We start from the raw sequence: 22,975 nt of genomic DNA, 5'->3' as shown, positions 1-22,975 counted from the left end.
AAAGGTTTTTTTTTTGCCAGTGAATTTTTGCTTTGACAGCATTCTCTCACCTCTATTTCATCCCATTTGAGATCCACAACTCTCTGTCCTGCCTTTGGCTGCCACGTGGGCAATGTCACAGTGGCTCTGGAGCGGGGCAGAGACACGTCAGGCTCCAGGGTGGACGAGGCTGGGCTGCTGTGCTGGGCTGAGGTGGCCTCTGGCCCTTCGGAGGCTGCAAGGCTGGGGAGGGAGCGCTCACAGTTTGTTCCCTGGAAGCCTTCACTGCACAGACAGAGGTAGCCATCCCTCCTGCTGCTGCAGTTACCATGGTGACAGGGGTTGCTGGCACAAGGATCTGAAATAAACTGGAAAAAACATATCATGTAGGTCAATTACTGATTATAAAGGATTTATTTCTGGTTTTAAAAATACCACAAAATAAGATTCTTTCCCCCGACTGTATTCATCTTCTGAACGCGTTTATGAACTAAACTCATCTTTGATGTATCTTCAAGGAGGTAAATTCAAAGGATTAAAGAAGAATACAAATTAATCTATATTAACTACTTTCCTCAGACCATTTATGCTAATTCACTGTTGCCACATTCAAGCAAAGAGATAAACACAAAAAAGGAATGTGGCCACTATTCCTTATGAAGAATTTTCAAAAACAGACTTAAAAGAGTAACCTATTCAGGGAAAACATCAGATATGTTGGAATTTAAGGGAGTAACAGAAATAGGAAAGGGCATAGCGCTCATACAGATCAGCAGGTTAGCTCTGTGTGGTCAAAGCTAAGCACATCACACAATCCTATTTGTGGACACAACTTCTTTTGTAAAAGAGCTGGACCTTTTACCTACACTTCATTTTGTGGGCAGCAGTTTCAGAGTGCAATTCATTTGGGTGCTGAAAGCTTTCTAACAGGAGTTTGAAAGCAGGGACAAAACTGTGCCTATTTTTAAAACAGATTTGTAATAGAATAAGTGCAGTGATGTAGGAAAAATGCTGTCCGAGGCTTGCATGCCTTTAATTTCTATCTTGAATTTACCTACAGCTATTTTGTAGTTTCTTATGTTATGATTGACTTGCAGGTTAAATATCTTCCCTTTTCTATGTTGAATTTTACATCCATAATGCTTTCATAGAATACACCTACAAACTCCTCAAGTTTCATCTCCTGGAAAAATTAGCTGTACTTGCCCCATTTCCTGGAGGAAGACAAGCCCTTTCCTCTAGACACATGTTCATTTTTGCACCTGGGACTCCAAAGTTTAGCACTGCCTTTTGCAAGAGCATCAATACTTTTGCTTGTCCTGGAAACAGCTTCCTAGATAATACAGAACAAGTGCTTGCCTTAACAAGAGCTAAATCACACTGCTGGCTCACTGTCTTGGACCAAGACCATCAGGCAGCTCTCTTCACATGTCTTCACATCAAAGGGAAAACAGATCACTGGAATCAGACATTTCCTCATCTTGAAATGCAAATTTCACCCAAGTGTTCCAGTTCTAAAGGCTACTCCATTCTTTCCTGTACAATACTCCTGCTCTTCCCTGTATAAGCAATGCTTTATATTATATTTCTCAGTAAAGCGGCAGTTATTTATTATTAAATATTTGTTATCATTATATCAATTACATAAACATTAAGTATCATTAATGCAAAAAACAAGTATTGGGTCTACACGAGGAATTTGACCTTCCCATTAATCCAAAGGTCTGATGTCAGGGACACCAAACTCTAATATGAAACCTCCTTATATAAAACGATACTATTATTGACCTCAGCTGGAATTCTTTCTTTGGTTCAATTTTTTGTATACCCCAGACTCTGTAGCATTTTTGGACAGAAAACAGAGGAAATATTATTATAAAAGTTCATTTTGGAGACAGTCAATGATCAATGTCAGATTTTGTCCTAGAAGGCGTAGAGGCCATAGAGGACAGTCTGAAATACGTGGTCTATTAATTTATCTCCTAGTTTGGTCACAGTTCAGAATGTTATTTACTTTGCTTAGGGACACATCTCATACACATAAGGTGACACATTAGACATCAGGGTCACGCTCTGACTCTTCTTTGTTTTTAATACTCAACTATATGGCAAGTTTTTATATATATATATATATATATATATATATATATACTTGGCATATCAAGGAAGTATGGATTTTTATGTTCAGAAGGGCTTATCTCCGTAAAGTCTCTTTCCCCTGCAAATCAAAAGAATGCCTAAGTTCTCAGAGAAGAATTAATAAATTTCTTCTCCACAAAATAATATTTAAGTGACAGAAAAGAACAATTTTCAGGAAGGAACTAGTTCTATTCTATAGTTTGTCAGTTACATTTTAAGCTTGCTCCACTGCCAAGTGCTAGAGATATTCATAGAAATTTCCTTTAAGAGTACTGAAGATAAAATGTGTAGACATGAGAACAAAGCCCAGTTCAAAAATTGTTTGCAACAGTTTTTTCATATTCTAGTTTCTTGGAGTAGATCTGAGTTTCAAAGAACTGCAGCTTTCCAATTGTTGGATAAGGTCTTTACTCATGCTTTCACAATAAATCCAAATTCAAAACAAGCCTATTTAGTGTTAGCAATTCAATTGTTCTTGTTACACCGAAAACATTAAGGTTATTATCTGCAAACCTAGTAACAAGAAAGAAAAAAATTCATGTTTTCAATCACAAAGGGCATTTCCCCTATTATTGAATGTATCCATTCACTTTACAAGCACAATAATAAAAAATGCTGTGTGATCTATGCTATTTGATGCAAACCAATTTGAGCTTGTTTGACTGGAAACTGATGTATTTAATTAATTATTAAATCCTGCTCAGTGCTGCCCATGCCATGCACAGAAGAATGCCTTGCACTTTAGGAACCACCCCCACTCTTTTCAGGCATAGTGGAAGTGAAAATAATTAAAACTGTTTAGATTAGATTAAAAAAAAAATAAAGATGACTGGATGTTGAGCTTCAGCCACAGACTCGCTCAGAACTTAGTTTTATGAAGCACTTCACAGTATTTTATCATCATTCCCATTCCTAAGTTACTAGTAACTCAAAAGCTTATTTGTCTTCCAATAAGCCTATCAAAACAAATCAATGTCCTTTGTGTATAGGTTTTCTGCTGAACTAAACACTCCATTTTAATTACCAGATGAAAAGAGATAAGCAAATAAAATTGATTAATTTGTGTCAGTTGTAATGTTTCTGTGGTTTCTCTGGTCCTCACCAAGGTGGCAGCAATGGTTAGCCAAGGTGATCTGAGAATCATTTTGACACAGTGTACTACAGCACGGCTACATCAGAACTAAAGCTAGCAAAATTTCAAGATCTAACCTTCAATGAACTATTGAAACTCACAAAAAAAAAAAAATGAAAAAACAAAACAAAAAACCACAACTTGGTCTAATAACTAAGAGCTGAATGGAAGTATACTGCAAGTACACAATTACAAGCTCCTTTTTTAGCTACTCCTCATGCAGTGCACAGTATATTCAGAGACTGTTGCACAGAGAAAAGAAAGCAGAAAGTAACATGAATCCATATAAGCATGTGAATAAATAGTAAGGCAGTATGATCACTACTAAAAAATCCAAGGTGGTTTCGGTTACAGAATTTCCATAGTCACTATTTAAAAAGTATATTTTGTATTTAGGCCTCTTGTTTTCATCCCCATTTTTTCATTTAATAGTCTGTCTGTTTCTATAATACATCCCTTGACCAAACAGGCACAGCCAGCCATTGCAGCTGACAGACCCAAGCTAAAAAGCATAAAATATATTTGCAAACAATTACTATTCCATATGCCTGGACAATTGTAACCTGTGAAACATTTTTCCAGTAGAATCCTAAGACAGATGTATTCCAAGGTGCCCTTCACATCACAGTTAATTCTCCAAAGGCAAACTGAATATGGTATAATATAAACTGGGCTTGTTTAAGAATCACACTCACAAACATGGATGGTTTGCCAGCCAGTCCAATTGTTTCCTAAGGTTTCAGTTCAAGATAAAACACTGCAGGATGTAAATCTGCAAGATCTTTCTGCCAGTACTACTTGTGATGACACCAATTTGTCAGTTGAGGCTCATTCACCTTCTCTTCAAAGTGGTTCTACTTGTTCCACCTGGAGACATTCCAGGTAGATCCTCCAGAGAGCTCCAAAAAATAGAACAGTAAGTCTAAAGCCAAGGCTACAGATGAGCTCCTGAACACTGTGCCAAACCTGTCTTCCACCTGCAACTCTCCTCTTAGATGTGTTAGTACAAAACTAATGTTTGGGTCACTTTTTTTTGCTGTTGCCTACAGCCATAGACAATATTACACCAGCTTGCAACTCAACTAACATATGGGGAAAAAAACCCCAATAAATCCAGTCCTTATATTAAGAATTCATCAGATTGTTTAAATTCTCTTTAGAGTGAACATTAACCTGTTAACAACGCCAAGCTGCCACAATGATGTCAAAGGCTGATACTTTGCACTTGTGTCCAGGAGCACTCACTACTTCTGAAATAGCCTGCAGTTATTAAAAACTAACATAGTCCAAAGTTTTCAACTTTCCATGGCTCCCTGAGATAATTTTTCCAGTTACAATGTAAATTGTTGTGGTTCTCAAATATGTCGAGTTATTCAAGTGGCTGGGACTTAGGCAATTTCATCATGTGTTCAGGTAAAAAGAGATCTTAGGAGAAATTTAAATCCATAAAAGTAAAACTGATTTTGCACCTACACTGCTGAAGAAATTCCCCAATACAAAAGCAAACCTATCTCCCAGATGAGATCATGGAAAGATCCAACACATATAACCAGGATCAGACACACCATTTTCAAGATTTGCATGGTTCATTAAAAATTATCAACTTCTGAATGCTTTAGAAGGAAAATAATTAAAACCTACATTCTAGGCCATTATCTGCTTTTAATAAAGTAGGCAGGAAAAATATTTTTCCTTTTAAGCACATCTGAAATATCATCTGTTTTTGCATATGTATCAATTTATGAAAAAGAGATGGAAACAGATTTAAATCTTTTACATAGCAATGACAATAAAGATTATCTAAAAATGTAATCTCTTTGAAAAAAATTGTTTAATTATGTTCAAACTATTATTAAAATTCATTCTAATTCAATCCTTCACACAATGAAGCTGTAAATTTCATTCCATCTCACATTAAATATTAGTGCTAATATGAAATGAAAAGCAAGAAAAAAAAGATAAATTTAAATTTTAAAATCCCCAGATGTTCCAAATAGTATCCACAGGAAAAGCACTGAGATGAGTATATCAAATAAATGCATTTTCTTCTGTTTTGAGAAAAGACTGTCTTGAGACTCAGTAGGACTCAAGTAACATATCTGGGTTCAATTTCTGGCTCTCCCAGAGATATCCTGTGTGAGCTGAGAACAGTCAGACTCCATTTCTGCCTCTTTTCAACTGTAAAATGGGGATTACACTTCCTTTCTCCCACTGCTAGTGTTGGCTGTTTAGAAAGCAATTTTTTTCAAGATGGGAACCACAGAGACAGAGGCAATAGGAACTCTCAAGCAGCACTGAAGTACAAATAAATACAATCAAGAAATACATCCCTGTAGAGTAAGGCTAAATCTGTAACCTGTGGTTATTCAGGTTTGTTTTTTAGTCTTTCTTTTTTGCTACTTTCAGTGGCAATTCTGGTATCTTCAGAACACTTCTTTGCTCCAATGAACAAAAGTGTTTATAGTATTATTCTGCAAATTTTAAATTAAAGAAAAAATCCTAAGTTATATTAACTCATCTAATTAACCCATAAGAGACAAGAAAATCATCTTAATATTGCATCTTTAGACACTATTCTTCTTCAAAACAAGATTTGCTTCAAAACAGATGCGCTGAAAAATACATTCATTTTCCAACTGTGACTGAGCACAACAGAAATAAAAGTGGCTAAAACACTGATTAGGAGAGTGAGGATGAATGAGAGCTTTTTGTCACATGAGGATGTAAAAATAGAACACAATCAGCACCATGATCACATAGCTACCACCAGCTTAAATGGCTGCTCCCTAAAAGCTGCCTGGGACACCTGAATTTAAGGATGCTCTTCATAAGTAATTCTTCTACCACATGCAGCAGGCCACAGTGACACACTGCCTGACAGGGCACTGTGACCACTGTGATCACAGCCAGTCCCTACAGGAATTGGAATGTCACAACCTGTCAGGAGGATGGATGTGCCATCATGGTTCATAAAATGAGCTGCCCATAGGCAATGAACTACACCAGTCTGAGACCCGAGTATCAGGGATTTAATAGAATGGGCAACAAAAAAGTAATAAAAAGTGCTTTAAACAGAGGTCCTGGAAGCCAGAGCAATCAGGGCTTCCTTACCCATCACTTAAGAAAGTGCAAGCAGGAAAAAACATTTCTCTATTGCATAAAACAAGAATTTGGCAGCTATGTCAGTGTCAATCATTATGAACTAACTACCAGCTATGAGACAAAATTGGGATTAATCAAGGTTTAGAAGGCCAAAGCCAAAAGCTGTATCATACTGAAAATAAAATAGAAGCAACTTCTTTCTAGAAGTAAACATTTACTCTTTTCATTTGGCAATTCAACTCTATGTCCAACCCATAAGGAAAGCTATCAATTAATCTAATAAAATGTAACCTTTATCAGATAATTCAGAATATGATTCTTTGAAACACCATTAACAATGAGATCCTTGGCTTTCTTCCAGCTGTAATTCTCCTTCCACAAGTTTTGAATATTCAGAGTAATGAAACTGCCAGTGAATGTAATAAATGGATATAAACCATTTTTTTTTACTTCAGTGAAGCAGAAAAAAATGCCTAAAGAAATTGTCTGTTTAATTGCAAACCAAAGCATGGCTGCCCAAATCTATTTGAAAAACCAGCAAACATAACACAGCAGAATTTGAGCAGCATGACAGATTTTAAAAACAGAGCTCCAGCAAATGGCTGGTTTACCCTTGTGTAATAAGTTACTGGACACCAACTGCTTTGCTCTACCTATCCTCAAGCACATTCTTACCTCAAGGTATCCTGAAATAACTGCAAAGTAAATTGAGATCATTTTGCCTCTCCCTCAGTGAAACAACTCACACTAACAATTGAGAACTGCTAGATGTCATCACACACATAAACAATTGTTGAGAAGCACCTTACTTTTTTCCTCATCAGATTATTTTCGTCCCTTTAAAATATATATATATTTGCCTTTCTCCTGTAGTGAAAGGACATTCAAGTTGTTTGAGTTTTCATAAATACAAAAGATGTAATGTTACAATCCAAGTGAACAAGCAAATCAAGTTTTCTGTGTTTTTCAGCGGCACCTATAGTCAGCAAAGACACTTTTACAAAAAAAACAAAAATTAAGTCAGGATACCTGGGGTAATTATGTCAAGATGGACATGACTGGCACCAACACGAGTATTTCACTAAAAACTTTTCATGTCTTCTCTCAGGCAACTCTGACTCCTTTCCTCCTAGGCAGCTCCACGCAGCACCGACTCCTTCCCTCCTCTCTGCAAGTTTCCTTCTTCCTTCTACCTGACTGGCTAACCCCAACCCACCCCTTACCCAGCCACCTAACCCTGTCTGTCCCTCACACAGCATCTCCTCACCTCATCTGTCCCTTGTACAGACACGTCCCTTCCTCCCCACGGCACAGCCAGCACACTCCATCCCAAACTGCAGCAGGCTCTGAGTCTCAAGCTCCAGCTGCAACTTGTGGCCAGCTACCCCACTCTTTTATAACAGCCACCCTCACTGGGCAGGCAAGGCTGTTTTCACTCCTCACAATCAGTACAGCTGCAATTCACTGAGGAAAACTGCCTTCTGCACTATCCCTACAAACTGTCTTCCCACAGATATCTATCCCAAAGATGGGCCAACTGCTTAAGACAAGGATCTAAGATCTGAAGATCGGCACTGGTGTTTTTTACAACAAAATCATCTCATTTTACTGTCAGTAAGGGCTGGCACCCTGCTCTAATTGTCATTTGGGACTCTAGTGGTTCTCTCATTACTGCTGGCCAAACTAGGGGGCAATTGTGAAGGCAAAGCATTATATTTGTCATGGTGGCACAATATACTTGTTTGTTTAGATCTTATGCTATCATTTCATTATTAAAATATCACACAGGGAAAGAATTATCAATAGTATCTTTATTCTCAATATTGTTTTCCCTTTTTAGAAGAAGTTTTCTTGAACAGTAGGGTACACAAAATATTTTTATCATAGGACATTAAAATATGCAATGATATGAGAATTTGTAACTTTTTTTTTTATTTCTACACTGGTCTACTGCAAAGCTGAAATTAAGTAAATATGTTGCCGTATAATATTATTCTAGAATACATTAATTTACCTAAAACAATGATGAGTAGAATGCTACAAAAAACCACACAAGCAAGTTTCCAGCTTAAACTTTTTTAACAAAAGATTTATTAATTCCAATAAATAAAAGTTTGAGATTAACCATATGGGTCACAAGCTAATTTAAAGTTACTAATCTAATTTCAAAATCCCAAAGTTCTACCATGAATATTCTGAGTTATAATGAGATCAGGACTAGAACAGGCAGAAATATAGTCCACCTATCTTTATTAAAAAAAAAAAAAAAAGAAATCTCAAATGATCTGCTACTTGAATTTTCAAAACTACCTAAGAAAATTACTTACCCTACTCAAAGTAATATGATCTTTAATTCCTAAAATTTTAGCTCTTTTAAGAACAGTAGCATGCTATAATGTCTCTACAGGAATGTTGAGTTTTACATGTTTTTCCACCCTTAAAAATATTAAACCAAACAGATGTGAGAGTTTTATAGTAATCTAAAAAATAACTTATTAGCTTCATTGCATGAATAAGCACCCATGTCAAGGATCAAGCCTGTGTAGGTGCTCTAAGTGACAAAAGGTGCACAGTGTAAGCTCACACTTAATAATCTACAAGACACAGCACCCTTCCAAAGTTCAGCAATAGAACAGCAACCACGTTCTCATTTTCTTTAGCATCAACATCAATCAACCTCAAGACTCAAATTAATACAAAATAGACTTCATTAGTTCAAGTACTCAGGGTATTTCTTGATTTCCAAATCTGAGGCTTCACACTTTTCTAGCTAAGATACAGTAAAATAGACATGCAGTTCTTGTAAATACAAGAGAAAGACTAAATAACACAGTGAGCTGTGCATAAAACTGCAGCTGAACCATCCTGAAATCCTGAAAAACTCAGCAGATGTGACAATTGGCTACTCTAGTAGCTTTTTGTCCCCAAGAGGCTGGGAAAGCAGGAAAAGATAATAAACACATCCGTAAGGTACCTAGGAGATGTGACATAACCAGAGGTTCATTGATGGCACATTTTCCAAATCAAGTATGAAAAAGACAATTAAAATTTGGGGAGCTGAAAAACAAGCAGTTGCTATCCTTTCAAGCCACAACACATCAAAGAGAAGACATTTTGGCAGCTGAGGCATTGGCAATCAATAAAACAGCAAATTCTTATGCACTGAGTCAAATAGATGAGCAAGAGATGAGTCTTCCAGTGCTTTCAAACAGCCAACATTCCTACACTGCATCCAGTACTACTGACAGCACAGTAAATCACAGCTATGTGGTCTGTTGATTTTTTGCTTATTTCTCATACTTAAGCATCTTGTCAGATCCAAAGTTAGAATATTGTCTAGGTGGAGAAATACTGAGGGAAAGATGAAAAAAATTGCAAACCCATGAACGCATTCTCTCAGTACACACTTCTGGTTTTCTGTGTTGGATTACATTACTCCTCATGATTTCTATTTTAAAAACTCTTTCCTTTATATTATATATACTTGATTTGAATCTTCTAGACTCATTATTAGAATTCCATGACCCAGCTACATTTCACATGGTTATTGGGGGTTAAATCAACTACTAAATACACTTAATTAATACACTGAATACACCTGAACACCACTGTGCATCTGACATTTGCTGGAATGTCAAATCTGATATCAACAGAGAGCAGGTGAAAAGAGACACCAGTGTGAAGGAGTTGACTTCAGCTCTCTCATTGTTACAGCAGAGAAGGATTCAAAGCCTTCCTTTCTGGATTAGGAACCTAACAGTTTTCTGGTCAGAAGTGATTTTTAATTTTAAGACAGGGCTGGAGGCATCTTTATCTCATAACAAAGCACCTGCCCACACATAAAGAGCAATGTCCAAAGAGTTTCAAATCAACATCCATTTCTTCATCCCTGAACAACTTACCATTTTAATGCAAAAAGGAATTGCATTAAATATTTGAACAATGTTGGGATGGAGATAGAAACTCCAGATTTCTTTGCTCCTACTTGTTAAACACCGTCACTCACTCACTGCCATTGTCACCATCCCTCTCTGTGAAAGCACTATCAATTACGACGTTGTTGTATCTCACATTTTATGACAGCCTGGGTGAACTCAGTTACTTCATGGCACCTAACACACAGTAACTTGTTAAGGTATGAAAACAGCAGCATATGCCTGAACACTGAGATTAAGCCAGTCTGCAGATCCATAAAATAGGTCTTTATATTCAGTGGTGAGAGGCAGTGCTTCTTTTAGTCTCACCTGAAATAGCAGTTTTGCCCAGTCAGTAGAACATCCTTTCTGGGTTTATTTTTTTAAAAACAAATTTATCTTGAGGTGCTAAAGACCTTCCAAAATTGTATTAAAATAAAATGGATTATAATTTTCCCCATCTCATCCAGTAACTGTTGCTCAAGGTTTTGTCTTACTAGTAGTCTATGCCAGCACAATTCTTCTCATGCTGGGTTTTGATTATTTTCTTCTAATTTCAGCTACTCAATTACTCTCAGAACTTCTAGTTATATACAGACTTTTCTTTAGTGCAGAGGAATGTGCTTCGTGATAGAACAATTCAAAAATCTCTAGGTTTTGGGAAATAAAAATTTGGTGCATAGCCTCCCTCTCTGGGATAGTTGTATGCAGGTCTCCCAAAGCAAGTTGCAGGGAGCCTGTCATTATAAACAGGGGAACTGTCTCTCAGTGTCTTCACTCTTACATCAGAGATGTCAAGAAGAAACTTGTTTTTTATAAGATGCTCTTGTTCAACATGATGAAAGACACGTGGCAGAAATGGCAAAGTGAGTCAAGAATTCAGCCCAGCAACAAACTCATCATCTATCATTTTAAATCTACCCTAAAGACCCCAGCTGTTACCAAAAATATTACAATATTAATGAACTGTTCCTCAAAGAAATTACAGGATTTCTTCCCCTTCTAGATGAAAGGGCACAAATGAAGAAGCCCTGTCCCTATAGGGCATAAATCCTCATAGGGCTACTTCTGCCTAAGTCTCTCTTTCAGTTAGTCTAAACACTGGAATCTATGAAATCAGACACAATACTGTACAGCCCATTATTTTAGCACTGTAGAAAGCAGGGCTGTGACCCAAATAAGCTCTCCTATCAATTTTTTTCTGAGGTCATATATCAAAAGACTCTATATCTGTCATCAAACCACATTGTGTGCATGCTGTCATTTTGCTGTCCATTAGAAACTCCAGAAGCAAGAGTGGGTTATAAACAATACCTTTCTCCAACTTCTGTCACTAAATTTCTATTTTGATGGTTTACCTTCATGAATTTGTCTGTATCCATGTCTCAAATCATTCCCCATATTATTTACTTCTCCAAATCCATTTGCTCTCTTTGAATGACTTCAAATGCGCTGTTTTAGCTAGCAATACCAATATTAATTTATTCCTTTCTGATTAAATACTTCACAGCATCTAAAACATCTTAAGGGTAATAACTAACTGTAGATCTGTCTGATTAAAATTTAGTGACTTTATTATATGTCCCTATACCTTATCTTGTGATACTTAGCAAATGCTTTGCTCTTCTTCTAAACACTTATGGTTTTAGTGACTTCTATCACAACTGTGTTTGAGAAAGAGGTGAACAAGCAAAGTGTGAGATATTTAGAAGCTGTTTCATACACCTTGTTTTCATACAGTATCTCTTTAGGGTGTGGAAAGAGAGTACCAGACGTGGATACATCTTGGATTTATATACTGGCATTGCAATATTCTTCTGCTCTTTTCTCTACCCATTTCATCACCGTAATCAAAATATTAAAAGCAACTTTTAGATCAATTCTCATTTCTTTTGACTGTATATATAATTTCCTATCTATATGACCCATGGCTCTCTCCTACTCTGTTCAGGGCCCAGATTGTCCTGGCTGGTTTGGACACATCCCCTCTGAGGCTCTGCATGTCCCCCTTGCCCTGCACACCTGCACAATACCTGACAGCCATGACCCACAGGAACTGTGAGGGCAAGGACTTCAGCTCTGATCACAGCCGTGATCAAAGCTGGCAAGCTCTGGATGGAACACAAAGGCAACAGCAGCAGAATTGTGTTTCCTGCAGATCACTCCAGCAGCCTTTCATCTGTTAGAGTCCTACATGTATGCTTACATTATTAATAGTTTTCTGTGTATTTTTTATTCAAGTTTCCATTAGTTCCTATAACAAAACATTCATTTTTGGTGGCAAACTTCAGGGCTTTTGAAAGGCACTCTCCTATATCGATTCATGTTATAATAGATAGCAAGACACATAAGAGTGTCTGAGAGCACTCCAGAGGCAAGAAGTGTTTATTGATATTATTTTCCCCCAGATTATCAGGTTTTTAGGGGTCAAAGCACTTATCTTTTTGAAACAGCTACAAGAATTCAAGTATTTCCTGGCATTGTAATATAATTCTAGGTTATTTCTGTGGTTATCACCCACCATATTGCCTCCACATCATACATTAATGAGGCACTTGGACACTTTCACTCAGAATGTTTAGCTCTGATACAACTGTTAGTCACAATATTAAAAATGCCACTTTTCCTATTGTAACTGTACTGAAAGATGGTGATTCAGGAAACAGTTGAACAGGCAGCCAAACAGCAAGTCTACAAATAGCAGAACAGTCAAGTACCTTTTACAAAATATATCTATCACTGGGGGTCCACCCTGCCCAACACAGAATTCAATTTGTCCACTCCATGTATTTACGTCAAGGGATGAGATGGCATCTTTTGGCAAATGCCAGGCTTTTTATAAATTATAGAAAATTACACACACACAACTTGAATCAGCATTTAGTCCTTGACCTTCAGCAAACCAGCAAACACATCTACAACAAACTTCTTGTAAAAGATAGGAAAAATAGAAAAAAAAAAATTTTTAAACCACCCCTATGGGCATGTCTTGCAGGAAGCTTCTGGTGATGGACAAAAAAATAGCTTACAAAATCTCTGCTGCACCATATCCTACACATCTTATTCAGTCAGGTTACATGATATTTTAAGGCACTACACCACTGCCTTTCCTTCTGAGGATAGAAAGTGCAATGAAGTAGATTCTTAATGCTATATTTGCAAAATGGAAGAACACAACCTCACTGAGGTAAAAATTTTGTCATTAGTCCTTTTTCTTCCACTGCTAGTTGATTCAAAAATTGTTAAGTAGTTAAAAAGGTAAAAAACAGTATGGAGAACAAAAAGAACAGTAAAAAAAAAGTTATTTTCTCTTTGTTTCTCTTCCTTCTCATTTGCTTCTTTATGGACAGGAGACAAACCATGATGTGATTAGGCATCAAACCTGGCAAAACTCTTTCCACTGACATACCTTTTGCATTACAAAAATTATTTTTTAATTAAAGACCAAATAAAAATATTTTTCTGGGAAACAAGAGTTGGTTTTCTAAATCCAAATAAAAAGTTATTTTATTGAGTAATTTCTTGTTTAATGTAGAAAAGAGCCAACTCTGAAATACATTAGGAAATAAATACTGGCAGAGAGTCTAGACAAGAGCAAAAAAAGCTAAGAGAAGTTGACCAGGACAGACATAAACTTATTTTGCCAATACAAGAGAAAGAAGTATTAATTAATGAAAAAGTCTAGTCACAGAATCAGCTTGATTTTCTAATATTTTAAGATGTTGAATCAGGGGCTCAACATCATTTTCTCAATTGCAACCAGATACTGAGTTAAAAATGAAATAAAGGGAGAGGTATTGCTACTGTTACAGTTTTTTGCCCCCCAAAATAGATTTCTATTGCAAGGACAGAAGAACACAAGTATTTTATACATTAATATGCAAACATTTAAAAAATAAGTCAGCTATACTTGCTAGATTTGGTACTGTATCTTTAAGCTGAAATCTCCCCATGCAGATGCCTTGAAGCATCCAGCTGCAAAATATTTAGAATACTAAAGCACAACTTTTTGAAATTATGGTCTAAGGAGAAAGAGATATTAAAAAATTAAATTCTGAAGTGCTAAAGACAAAAATGTTATTTATGCACATATATCATATAAGCTTTCCATTATTGCTTTTACTTAATAAGCAAATATGTAGGAGGAATACAACAATCCATCAATTGCAGGGCACAGCAGTAAGAATTTTTAGAACTACTAAAAAGAGACCTACATTTTGGGACAGACACACTCTGAAAATATAGTCCCATTACTCTGTTCTTCAGGAAAAATCAGGCTGCTGCTCACCTTTGAAAAAAACATTCGTATTAAATTCTTCATCCCAATACTACTGCTTCTTGATCAAATTTTCTGTAATTTCTCTGTAAATGCTAAAATATAATATAATTGAAGTACTACCATGGGAAATCTACTGCAATTACACCCTCAGAGACTGGTCTTGATGATCAAATATATATTGGAAATGAGCTTCTAATGAGCAATGGACAATCATGCATACTTGAGTAAAGAGGTATAAGAGGCAAATTCAAAATAAGATTCAGAATTAGGGAATAAATAAGTGTGCTAGAAAATACCATTATCCTGCCTAATAGGTACTAGGAATTCAGATGTCAACAAATCTTGATACATTCTGTGATTTCTGATGGATATTCATAAATAGATTGAACTCCTTACAAAGTCTGGGTTTCTGTAGCACTTCATTTGCTCACTCCAGTTTTACTCTCTGGGTTCAAATCGTTTCACAGGCACCCCAACATCTCTTTAATCTCCTGTTTGAAGGACACCACCATGCAAATATCTGTGCACTTGCTCCAGGAGAAACCCTCTCATAGCAGGTCCCTTCCAAGTCAGAACAGTCTGTGATGTGTCCTCAAAGGGGATTTCACTGGGGACTACATTAGCTCATCACTTACCTCTGACAATAAATTCAACTAACACTCAGACACCGAGATTTCAGACATGCATCCACTTTACCGGGTGAAAAGGAAAGGAAAAGAGTACAGTGGGTGGAAAACCAACAGTACATGAACAAATCCCTTTTCCACAGTGCAATCTACACTAGGATACTTGGGTTACAAATCAGTCCAAAAGCTTTCTTACACTCAGGCTTGCAAAATCCACTCTCCTCTCCAAAAATCACTGAAAAAGCACCCCTCTTTACAGCCTTGGAGTCTGCTTTGCTAGCTTACCAAATCCATACAAGTTTCCCTCCCTGCTCAAATGATCTGTTGCTGCTCATGAAAGGATCAATATTGCTTGACAGTAAACAATTCATTATCCTAACATTCCTGCATTTGATTCAGAGAAACTCCAGCCAATTTTTGATAATCAGTCTTCATATGCACCTTCTATCAATACCTCCTTGAAGTCCAGGGCCAAATACACACTAGGGGGAAAAAAATAAAGAGACAGAAGCACAATACATTTGTGGTCTCAAAAGAAAAAAACTTCTACAATCAGGTACATATTAAATCCTCAAGGTCTTAAACCCTGAGAGAAATAAGTCCAGATTTGTGAAACACCACCAAAATTACATTTGAAGCCTAAAGGGTAGAGAGATACAGTACATTAGAAGTGACTTCTATGCTTCTGATCTCCTCTGCCAAATCACTGACTTCCTGTGACACCAAAAAGAAAGAAAAGTAAATGAAACATTAAATTCCCATTTAAAACAGATAATCAGATTAAAATTTTGCTCACTAGGGCTTTCAGCAAGACTGAATTCTATTTCACTATTGGCTTTTGCCACATCAAGTGAAACAAAGAGACAGACCTCTAGAAAGCCACAGCACATGCAGTAAAATAAACTATTTCAGTCCCAGTGTCAATTTCTGCATGAATAATTAGCCAGAACACATGCATTTAAAACATAAGTATAGACAAAATACAAACAAAATATAAACATAATTATATCCAAAGCTGTCCTTTTGCCAATGGCAATTCTAATTATTTTAAGTTCAAAAAACAGCTTATCAGGAATAAACTATTTTCAAGACAATTTTACTGTAATTTAGTGACTAGGTACACTCAGGTTAAATGTCAGTCCAGATCCGGCAGTCATACTCTGGCCCTCAATAGATTAAGAGAGTGAAGTGAAACCTGCAAGCCAGAAAAGTTTTAAGGGATCTTCTTGGTCTTGTGAATTAGTATTGCATTTGGAAACAGATTGAAAGGTAAGAAAAGCAGGTGGCTCGTGCACAAACTTTGTGACATTGTTTTGCCAATATATTTCCAGCTTGGTTTGTCACACTTCTGTTACTTTTCCATTATCCATTACTCAAACAGACTGCATATTTGATGAAGACATTCAGGAATCATTTCTTGCACACAAAAATGTCAAGTAAGAACAAAATAATGAGCAATTTCATTTTAATTTATGATCCTAAATAGAACTTGAATCTCGATAAAAAGCAAAGGAACAACTTGAATTATGACTTCCTTACATTGCAATTTTAGTCTTGTGTAGAACACAGTCAACGTTATTTATGTCTGAAGCATAGCTTTAAAAAATTGGCTATAGTGACTGAACAACCAACCACAGAAACTGCTCCCTCATAAGCCAGTAGATTGGCAGCAAGTAGCTCTGTTGCTGTGCCTGTAACCCCTCGCTGTGGTACCTGGCACATAAAAAATAAAGCCATTTTCCATCACAAACATGTAGAGATCTGCCAGATAAATATTTGGAATCTGAAAGGCTGGTATTATAAGCAGATTGAAGCATGGCACCATCCCATCCTAAATTTCTTTAGGGCATGTTCCTTCTGCTCACTCTTTGATTGCAAAGACAGAAAAATAAAAGCAAAGCAAAGCAATGCTGTTTTTAGATAACAAACCATCTGGTAAAATGCCTACAATAATTACTCTGTTTCCTTTACAATAACTTTCCATATGTTGGTAACTAGTCACATTTTCTTGTCCCACAATATAATCAGATTGGAACTAAAAATGTACTCTAGAGTGCTGAAATTTGACTTACATTCACAATTTACAATATACCCTACTGCAACTATACTTATTCTTTAAGTAGAAAATTATGCCTGCATTTTAATATGGTTCTTCATCACTCATCCTTATTAGATTTCAAATTGCAACAATCTTGCAAAACAAAGCACTATCATACTTTCTTTTTCTCTCCCTTTTTTTTTTTTTAGATAAAAGCCAGCATATATATTTCATCTATTTACCTGCTGTGTTTATTATAGAATTATTGAAACATTTCCAATAACTATCTTTTTATCTTCATCCCAGTAGACACATCCTGTATCAGCCTTTCTGTGGTCAGGATTTGCTGTCTGAGACAACAAAATACACTGAACATATTTTTATACTAATCTTAACTAACTTATTTTCTGCTTCCAGAGAATACTTCAACCTTTTCTCCTTGTAATTTTTATTTCCCATAAAGAGCTCTTACCAAAAAATGCATCTGATTCCATAATACATATGACTACGCCCACAAACTATGCAATTTTTCCTTTGAATTCCTAATAGACACAATTATTTACCTTGTCAGCATATTCCAACTATATCAAACTCGCCCAGCAAAATGTGTCAGTTCTATTTACAAACCCACCCAACTAGTGTAAAATATTTTTATACTGAAGGAAAACTGAGCTTAAGTTGCCAGTTAAGAACTATGAAAACAATCAAGCCCTGATTCAGAGCAAGTTATTTATTGACAGAGCAAGTAGTAAGATACTTAGTGACAAGACAAGACAGCAGAGTTTATATTCCATGAGAGATACTGAAACCCTACAACTGAAGCAGTGCATGATACCTACATCGTTAATATTCAAGTACTTGCATAGCTAGATGAGAGAAATTCTCTTGATTTAGCATCAAGTCTTTTCTCCATAACTTGTCAAAATATGACAAGTTACACTCCACAGCAGCCAGCAGTATAGAAATGACCTAACAATGCAAACAACACCCTTGAGGCTGAGGAAAGAAATAATGGTAAAAATAAATCTCACATTCTTTAAATACAGTCTCCCAAAATTGATATGGAAAAGTAAAAACACCTGGTAAATCACAGGAATTTTAAATGTGTGTTTGCACACTCCTTAATAATACAGATTCTCTGATCTCTGCAGCAAAAAAACTGAATCAAACAGGACATCGACCTTAATTTTTCTTACAATCAATATTTACCCACAGGCCAAAAGCCAAGCACCAGATAGTGTGCATTGGCATCATGAAATTGCATTAGGGATGGAAGCGTTAGGAGTAAATAAACTGAAAGACAACAACTAAGGTTGTTGTCAAAAAATATTTGAGAGAAAAAGCTAAATTTGAAGAAGAAACAGTTAAAATATAAATCATTTCATTAATACCAAACATATGAACAGCTTATTTAGAACCAAAAATATGTTCCATAGATCACTTAGTTCAGTATTACTGTCATTGCCTTAAAAATTGTGGTTTCAAAAATGCATCAGAAATGTTCCTTCTTTTGCTGTTACTTACATCAATGATAACTTCCAAAATAATAACACAGTACATAGCAAGTTGGGAGGTAGGGGGTGGTGTCAGAGAAAAATACCCTATGTAAGATTCATGGGGCAGTAGCCCATCTGCTTTTATTTAATACATAATAAAATTTTTTCTCTGACATTCAAAAAAGATCTCCTCAGCCTGAGATTGTTAGAAATGGGCCACATTATTGTGATTTAATGTCAGTCCATCCTATAAAGGCTCTTGTAGTCTTACAGTGGAAATCTGCTTAACTGCTTCAGAAATGTGGCTTTATCTTTACGCAAGAGAAGGGGCGAAAAAAAAGAATTAGACACATGAGAAATATGCTCTCTCTGCTTGTCCAGCAGTAAGAGTGATTGAGACTTATCTTCAGGATGAGATATTTCTATCTTACAGCTGACCTTTACTGCATCAGCTCCATCCATTGTTCCCTTTCTTACCTTGTTGCATTCACCCTCCTTTCCCACACTGATAAAATGGGAGAATATTTCATTTCACTGCAGTGCTTCTTGAACTACACAGGAATTTACTACTTTGACAATCCTCTCAGATCTACAGAATACATTACTGTGTGTCTTGGTTATTAGGGAATGTGTCACTCTCAAATTCATTCTTGAGTTTCTTGAGGTCACAAACTTTTATTTCAGACTGTGTCCGCTGCAGGTCACAGCTTGGGTCTTATTTTAGCCAAAGACAGATACTCCCTCCTCTCCCCACTCCTCTATTACTCAAAGGCAAGCTCTTAAAGTATGTATTTGTGGAAATACTCCCTTTCTAAACACTTGCTATAACTACACAATTACATATCAGCAAACTTTGATTGTGTATAAAAATATTTAGGCACAATTTTAATTTGCTCCTTGAAATGTAAAGCTTACATTAATCTTTTTTTTTTTTTCAAGAAAATGCAGCCTAACTTCTCGAAGTATTTCTTTTAGATAAGATGCAACAATAGTAAATTCCATGCTGGTTAAGAGTACTTTACACATAAAGGAAAAAAAAAATACACCCCTTTGTCCGTATCTTCTGTTCCAAAAAATACTTCCTTTTTTTTATTTAATCACAGCCCTTGATTCTTACAAGACACAGAAAATTATGGAAGATTTTTTATATTGACTGCTTTATAAACAGAAGGGGATTTATATTTTTTTCCACTTATTTGAAGATACAGTAATTTTTTGAGGATAAGCCAGAAGTCATATATAAGTGTTGCAGGTTACCACACATTCTTAAATTATGGGTAAAAACAAAGTAAAATAAAAACTTGATAGTGGACCCTACATCCAACATTTGCATCCAAAACTTATATTCATTGGCACACACCGCCATTGTTTCCTTCGTTGAAATCTTGCACTTTCTTCAGATCAGTTTGTTTTCAGTGAATGAAGACAAACATTTAATTGTGAGTTTTAGTTACACAAGCACACATGTATCAGAATTCACCTCTTATTGTTGGTGTATCAGATGCTTATAATTGCAAAAGACAGTTTCTGGACAATGTTCAAAATCTTTTTTTTTATCACAGAATGCTAAATCATAGTTTAATTCAAGCCTGACTTGGCCTTTTAGTGCTACCATCAATACTTATTTTACTAATGACCTGCTGAATTTTATTTGGAATCTTTGCTACATAATCAACATGGATCAACATAATTTTAGAATCTCTCAAAGATCAAATAAAAACCTATAAATTAATTATACTGCTAATCCACTTGCTAGGCAAAATCCCCTTGGTTCTACAGAGAATTTTTTCATATACTCCAGGATATCCTTGGCTGCTAAATACTACATCTCCAAGCCAACAAGAAGGTGCTTAAAACGAGGGAGAGGAGAAGAGAACCTTCCCAATATTCAGTATTCTGCGCAGTGATTATACCTGCAAAATGTTTAAATATTCACTAATACTTGTTCTACCTGGGTTCTATGGAAAAACTTGGCAGGCACAGTGAGCCTGTGAACTTTAAAGTGTCTCAATCCATGGACATCACAGAATGTCTTCCACCCAGAAAGGAAAGGCCATAAAGTATCATTTCTTAAATACTAACTGAGCCTTTGCTAATCAAACTTCTGGATTAAAAATTTTACCCAATTAGCTCCCTATTAAAAGATATGGTTACTGAATTTTCACATTTCCTTTCCAATTGCTTCCTCTTATCTGATTTCTATCCTTGGGTCCTTGTGGTGACCTATATAAAATGACAAAGTCTCATTATCAGAATTCTGCAGCACCCAGGACTGTAATTGATGAACTGAAGCCACAGCTGGAGCAAGAGCCTGTAGATTTAACGTGAGGCAGGAAGGTGTTCCTTTGAAATAAGACAGAAATGGGTTGGTCTCACCAGGGCTTTGAAAACTGGGGTTGGTAAAAATGTGAAATTCTATTATATAAAAATAAGGAGAATTTAGGGGGGAAAAATCTCGACACTTTTATCCTCCTAATCTTTCTGCCCATCCACGCAGCCATTCAGGAGCACCATCCCTCACAGATTTCCTGTACTTACAAAAGAAGAAAAAAACAAATGTAACTTCTGTTGACATTGTGAGTACAGGAGACACTTCACACACCCCATATTAAAATTAATGAGTAAGTCTAGTCATGGAAAAGCCATGAGATTCCTAGAACTTTAGAAAGGACGTACACAGACATCATCCAAAAAATAGCTCACAAATTATCTTAGATTACCACTTCACCTGTCCTCTAACAAGTGAGCCAGCATAGTTCAGCAAAACAAGCAGAACACACCATGGAACATTTTTAGCCTTTGAGAGCACATAAAATTACTGTGAGCATTACTTCCATTCTTATTAACTGAAAGCAAAGTGGGAATACAATAGTTCCATCATCCTACCTAATTCTCTTGAAATCTGGAGTACTCTTGGGACCTGCATTGTGCATGAACTACTTTCTTAGATGCATCGAACATGCTCATCTTCAAGTGTTTACAATGCCAAAACCATCCAGTCTTGCTGCCTACATTTTCTCTCCATCGTGACTGAACTTTAATATGTGGAGCTCTATTATCAGCCACTCCAAAGATGACTTTCCTCTAAGTGTGAAGGAAACTTCTGATGAAACCTCTCCAAACTCTTGCTGACTTAAAAATACTTTTGTTTTAGTTATAAGAGGTTTGTTCTTTAGGCTTAGAATTAAGTAGTGCTGTTTCAATTGTTGTGAACTCCCAGTACTGGCAATTCTAATGGATCTCCTGGGCTTTGACAGCAGCAAACAATTTGTCAGAATTTCTTAGATTTCCTCCAATATTTAAGTGTCTATAAACATGAGCTTCCTTATTTGTGCATGAATGTATCTTGGCTACACCTGACAATAAAATCCCCAGTTAGATGCACTTCCATTCAGATGCGACCACAAAGTTCACCTATATCAAAACACTTGGGGTTTCCAGTAAATAAAGTAAAATAGCAAGATTTTTGTCATCTAACATTGACTTAGAAAGAACTCTTAGCCCTGTCTATAATCTATGCTTAAGGGTCATAACTGGGGTTAAAAGAACAAAAAATTACTTTAAGGATGTTTTAATGTGTTCATTGTTTCAGAACAAAACAGTACTGACAGCAACAACCTAAAAGCATCCAACTCCAGACAAAACAGGCACAATGTGGATTTTGCTTCATAGCCTTATGCCATATAATACAAATGTCATCTGCATGTATGCTGTCATAAAACATTGAAAACCAAGCTTTTGTGCCTCAAAATTATATCAGATTAATCAGCTTTATTTTATAATTTTCCACATACTAATTATTTTGCTTGTTAAGTGGGACTGCAAAAAACATAACTCAGTTTAAATTGCACGTTTCGTACAGAAGCAAAGGCTTCATAACATGTTCTATATTTAATTTTTTATAGAAAAAGTCACAGACAAATTGTTCTAGATATGGCTATTTCTTGTAGCTGATAGGTATAAAAACAGTGGGCCAGAAAAATGGCTTTTCAAAGCTTTCATTTTAATAAAACAATTAAATTATTCCTCTCAGTGACCAAGAAGTAATCTTTCCCCAATAATATTCTAAGTAGTATGAAAACTCTCAAAAAATGTGGTCTACAACAATTTCGAAATTCCTTTATACAAAAAAAGGCTTAAATAAGACAGTGGCCCTTCTGCATCTCACACTGAAATTTATAATTGCCATAAATATTTTTAAAAACCCTACTAGAATCCACATTGTCAGCATCTTAGATTGCAGCAATTAATCTCAGCTAACCCATTAATT

General features: G+C 36.0%; 1 protein-coding gene across 1 annotated transcript in view; it reads right to left on the bottom strand.

Annotated features, from left to right (window-relative positions):
• The window catches only part of DNER (delta/notch like EGF repeat containing), a 114,540-nt gene that overhangs the window by 65,130 nt on the left and 26,435 nt on the right, over positions 1-22,975 (bottom strand). Inside the window, exon 2 of the mRNA XM_062499214.1 lies at positions 51-347. Within this exon, the coding sequence (XP_062355198.1) occupies positions 51-347 (297 nt within the window). The remainder of the gene's footprint in view (positions 1-50; positions 348-22,975) is intronic.

Source organism: Cinclus cinclus, chromosome 10, assembly GCF_963662255.1.
Source record: "Cinclus cinclus chromosome 10, bCinCin1.1, whole genome shotgun sequence".
Lineage (NCBI taxonomy): Eukaryota > Metazoa > Chordata > Aves > Passeriformes > Cinclidae > Cinclus > Cinclus cinclus.
Note: the sequence above shows the minus strand (reverse complement) of the source record. Positions and strands in the feature narration are given on the sequence as shown.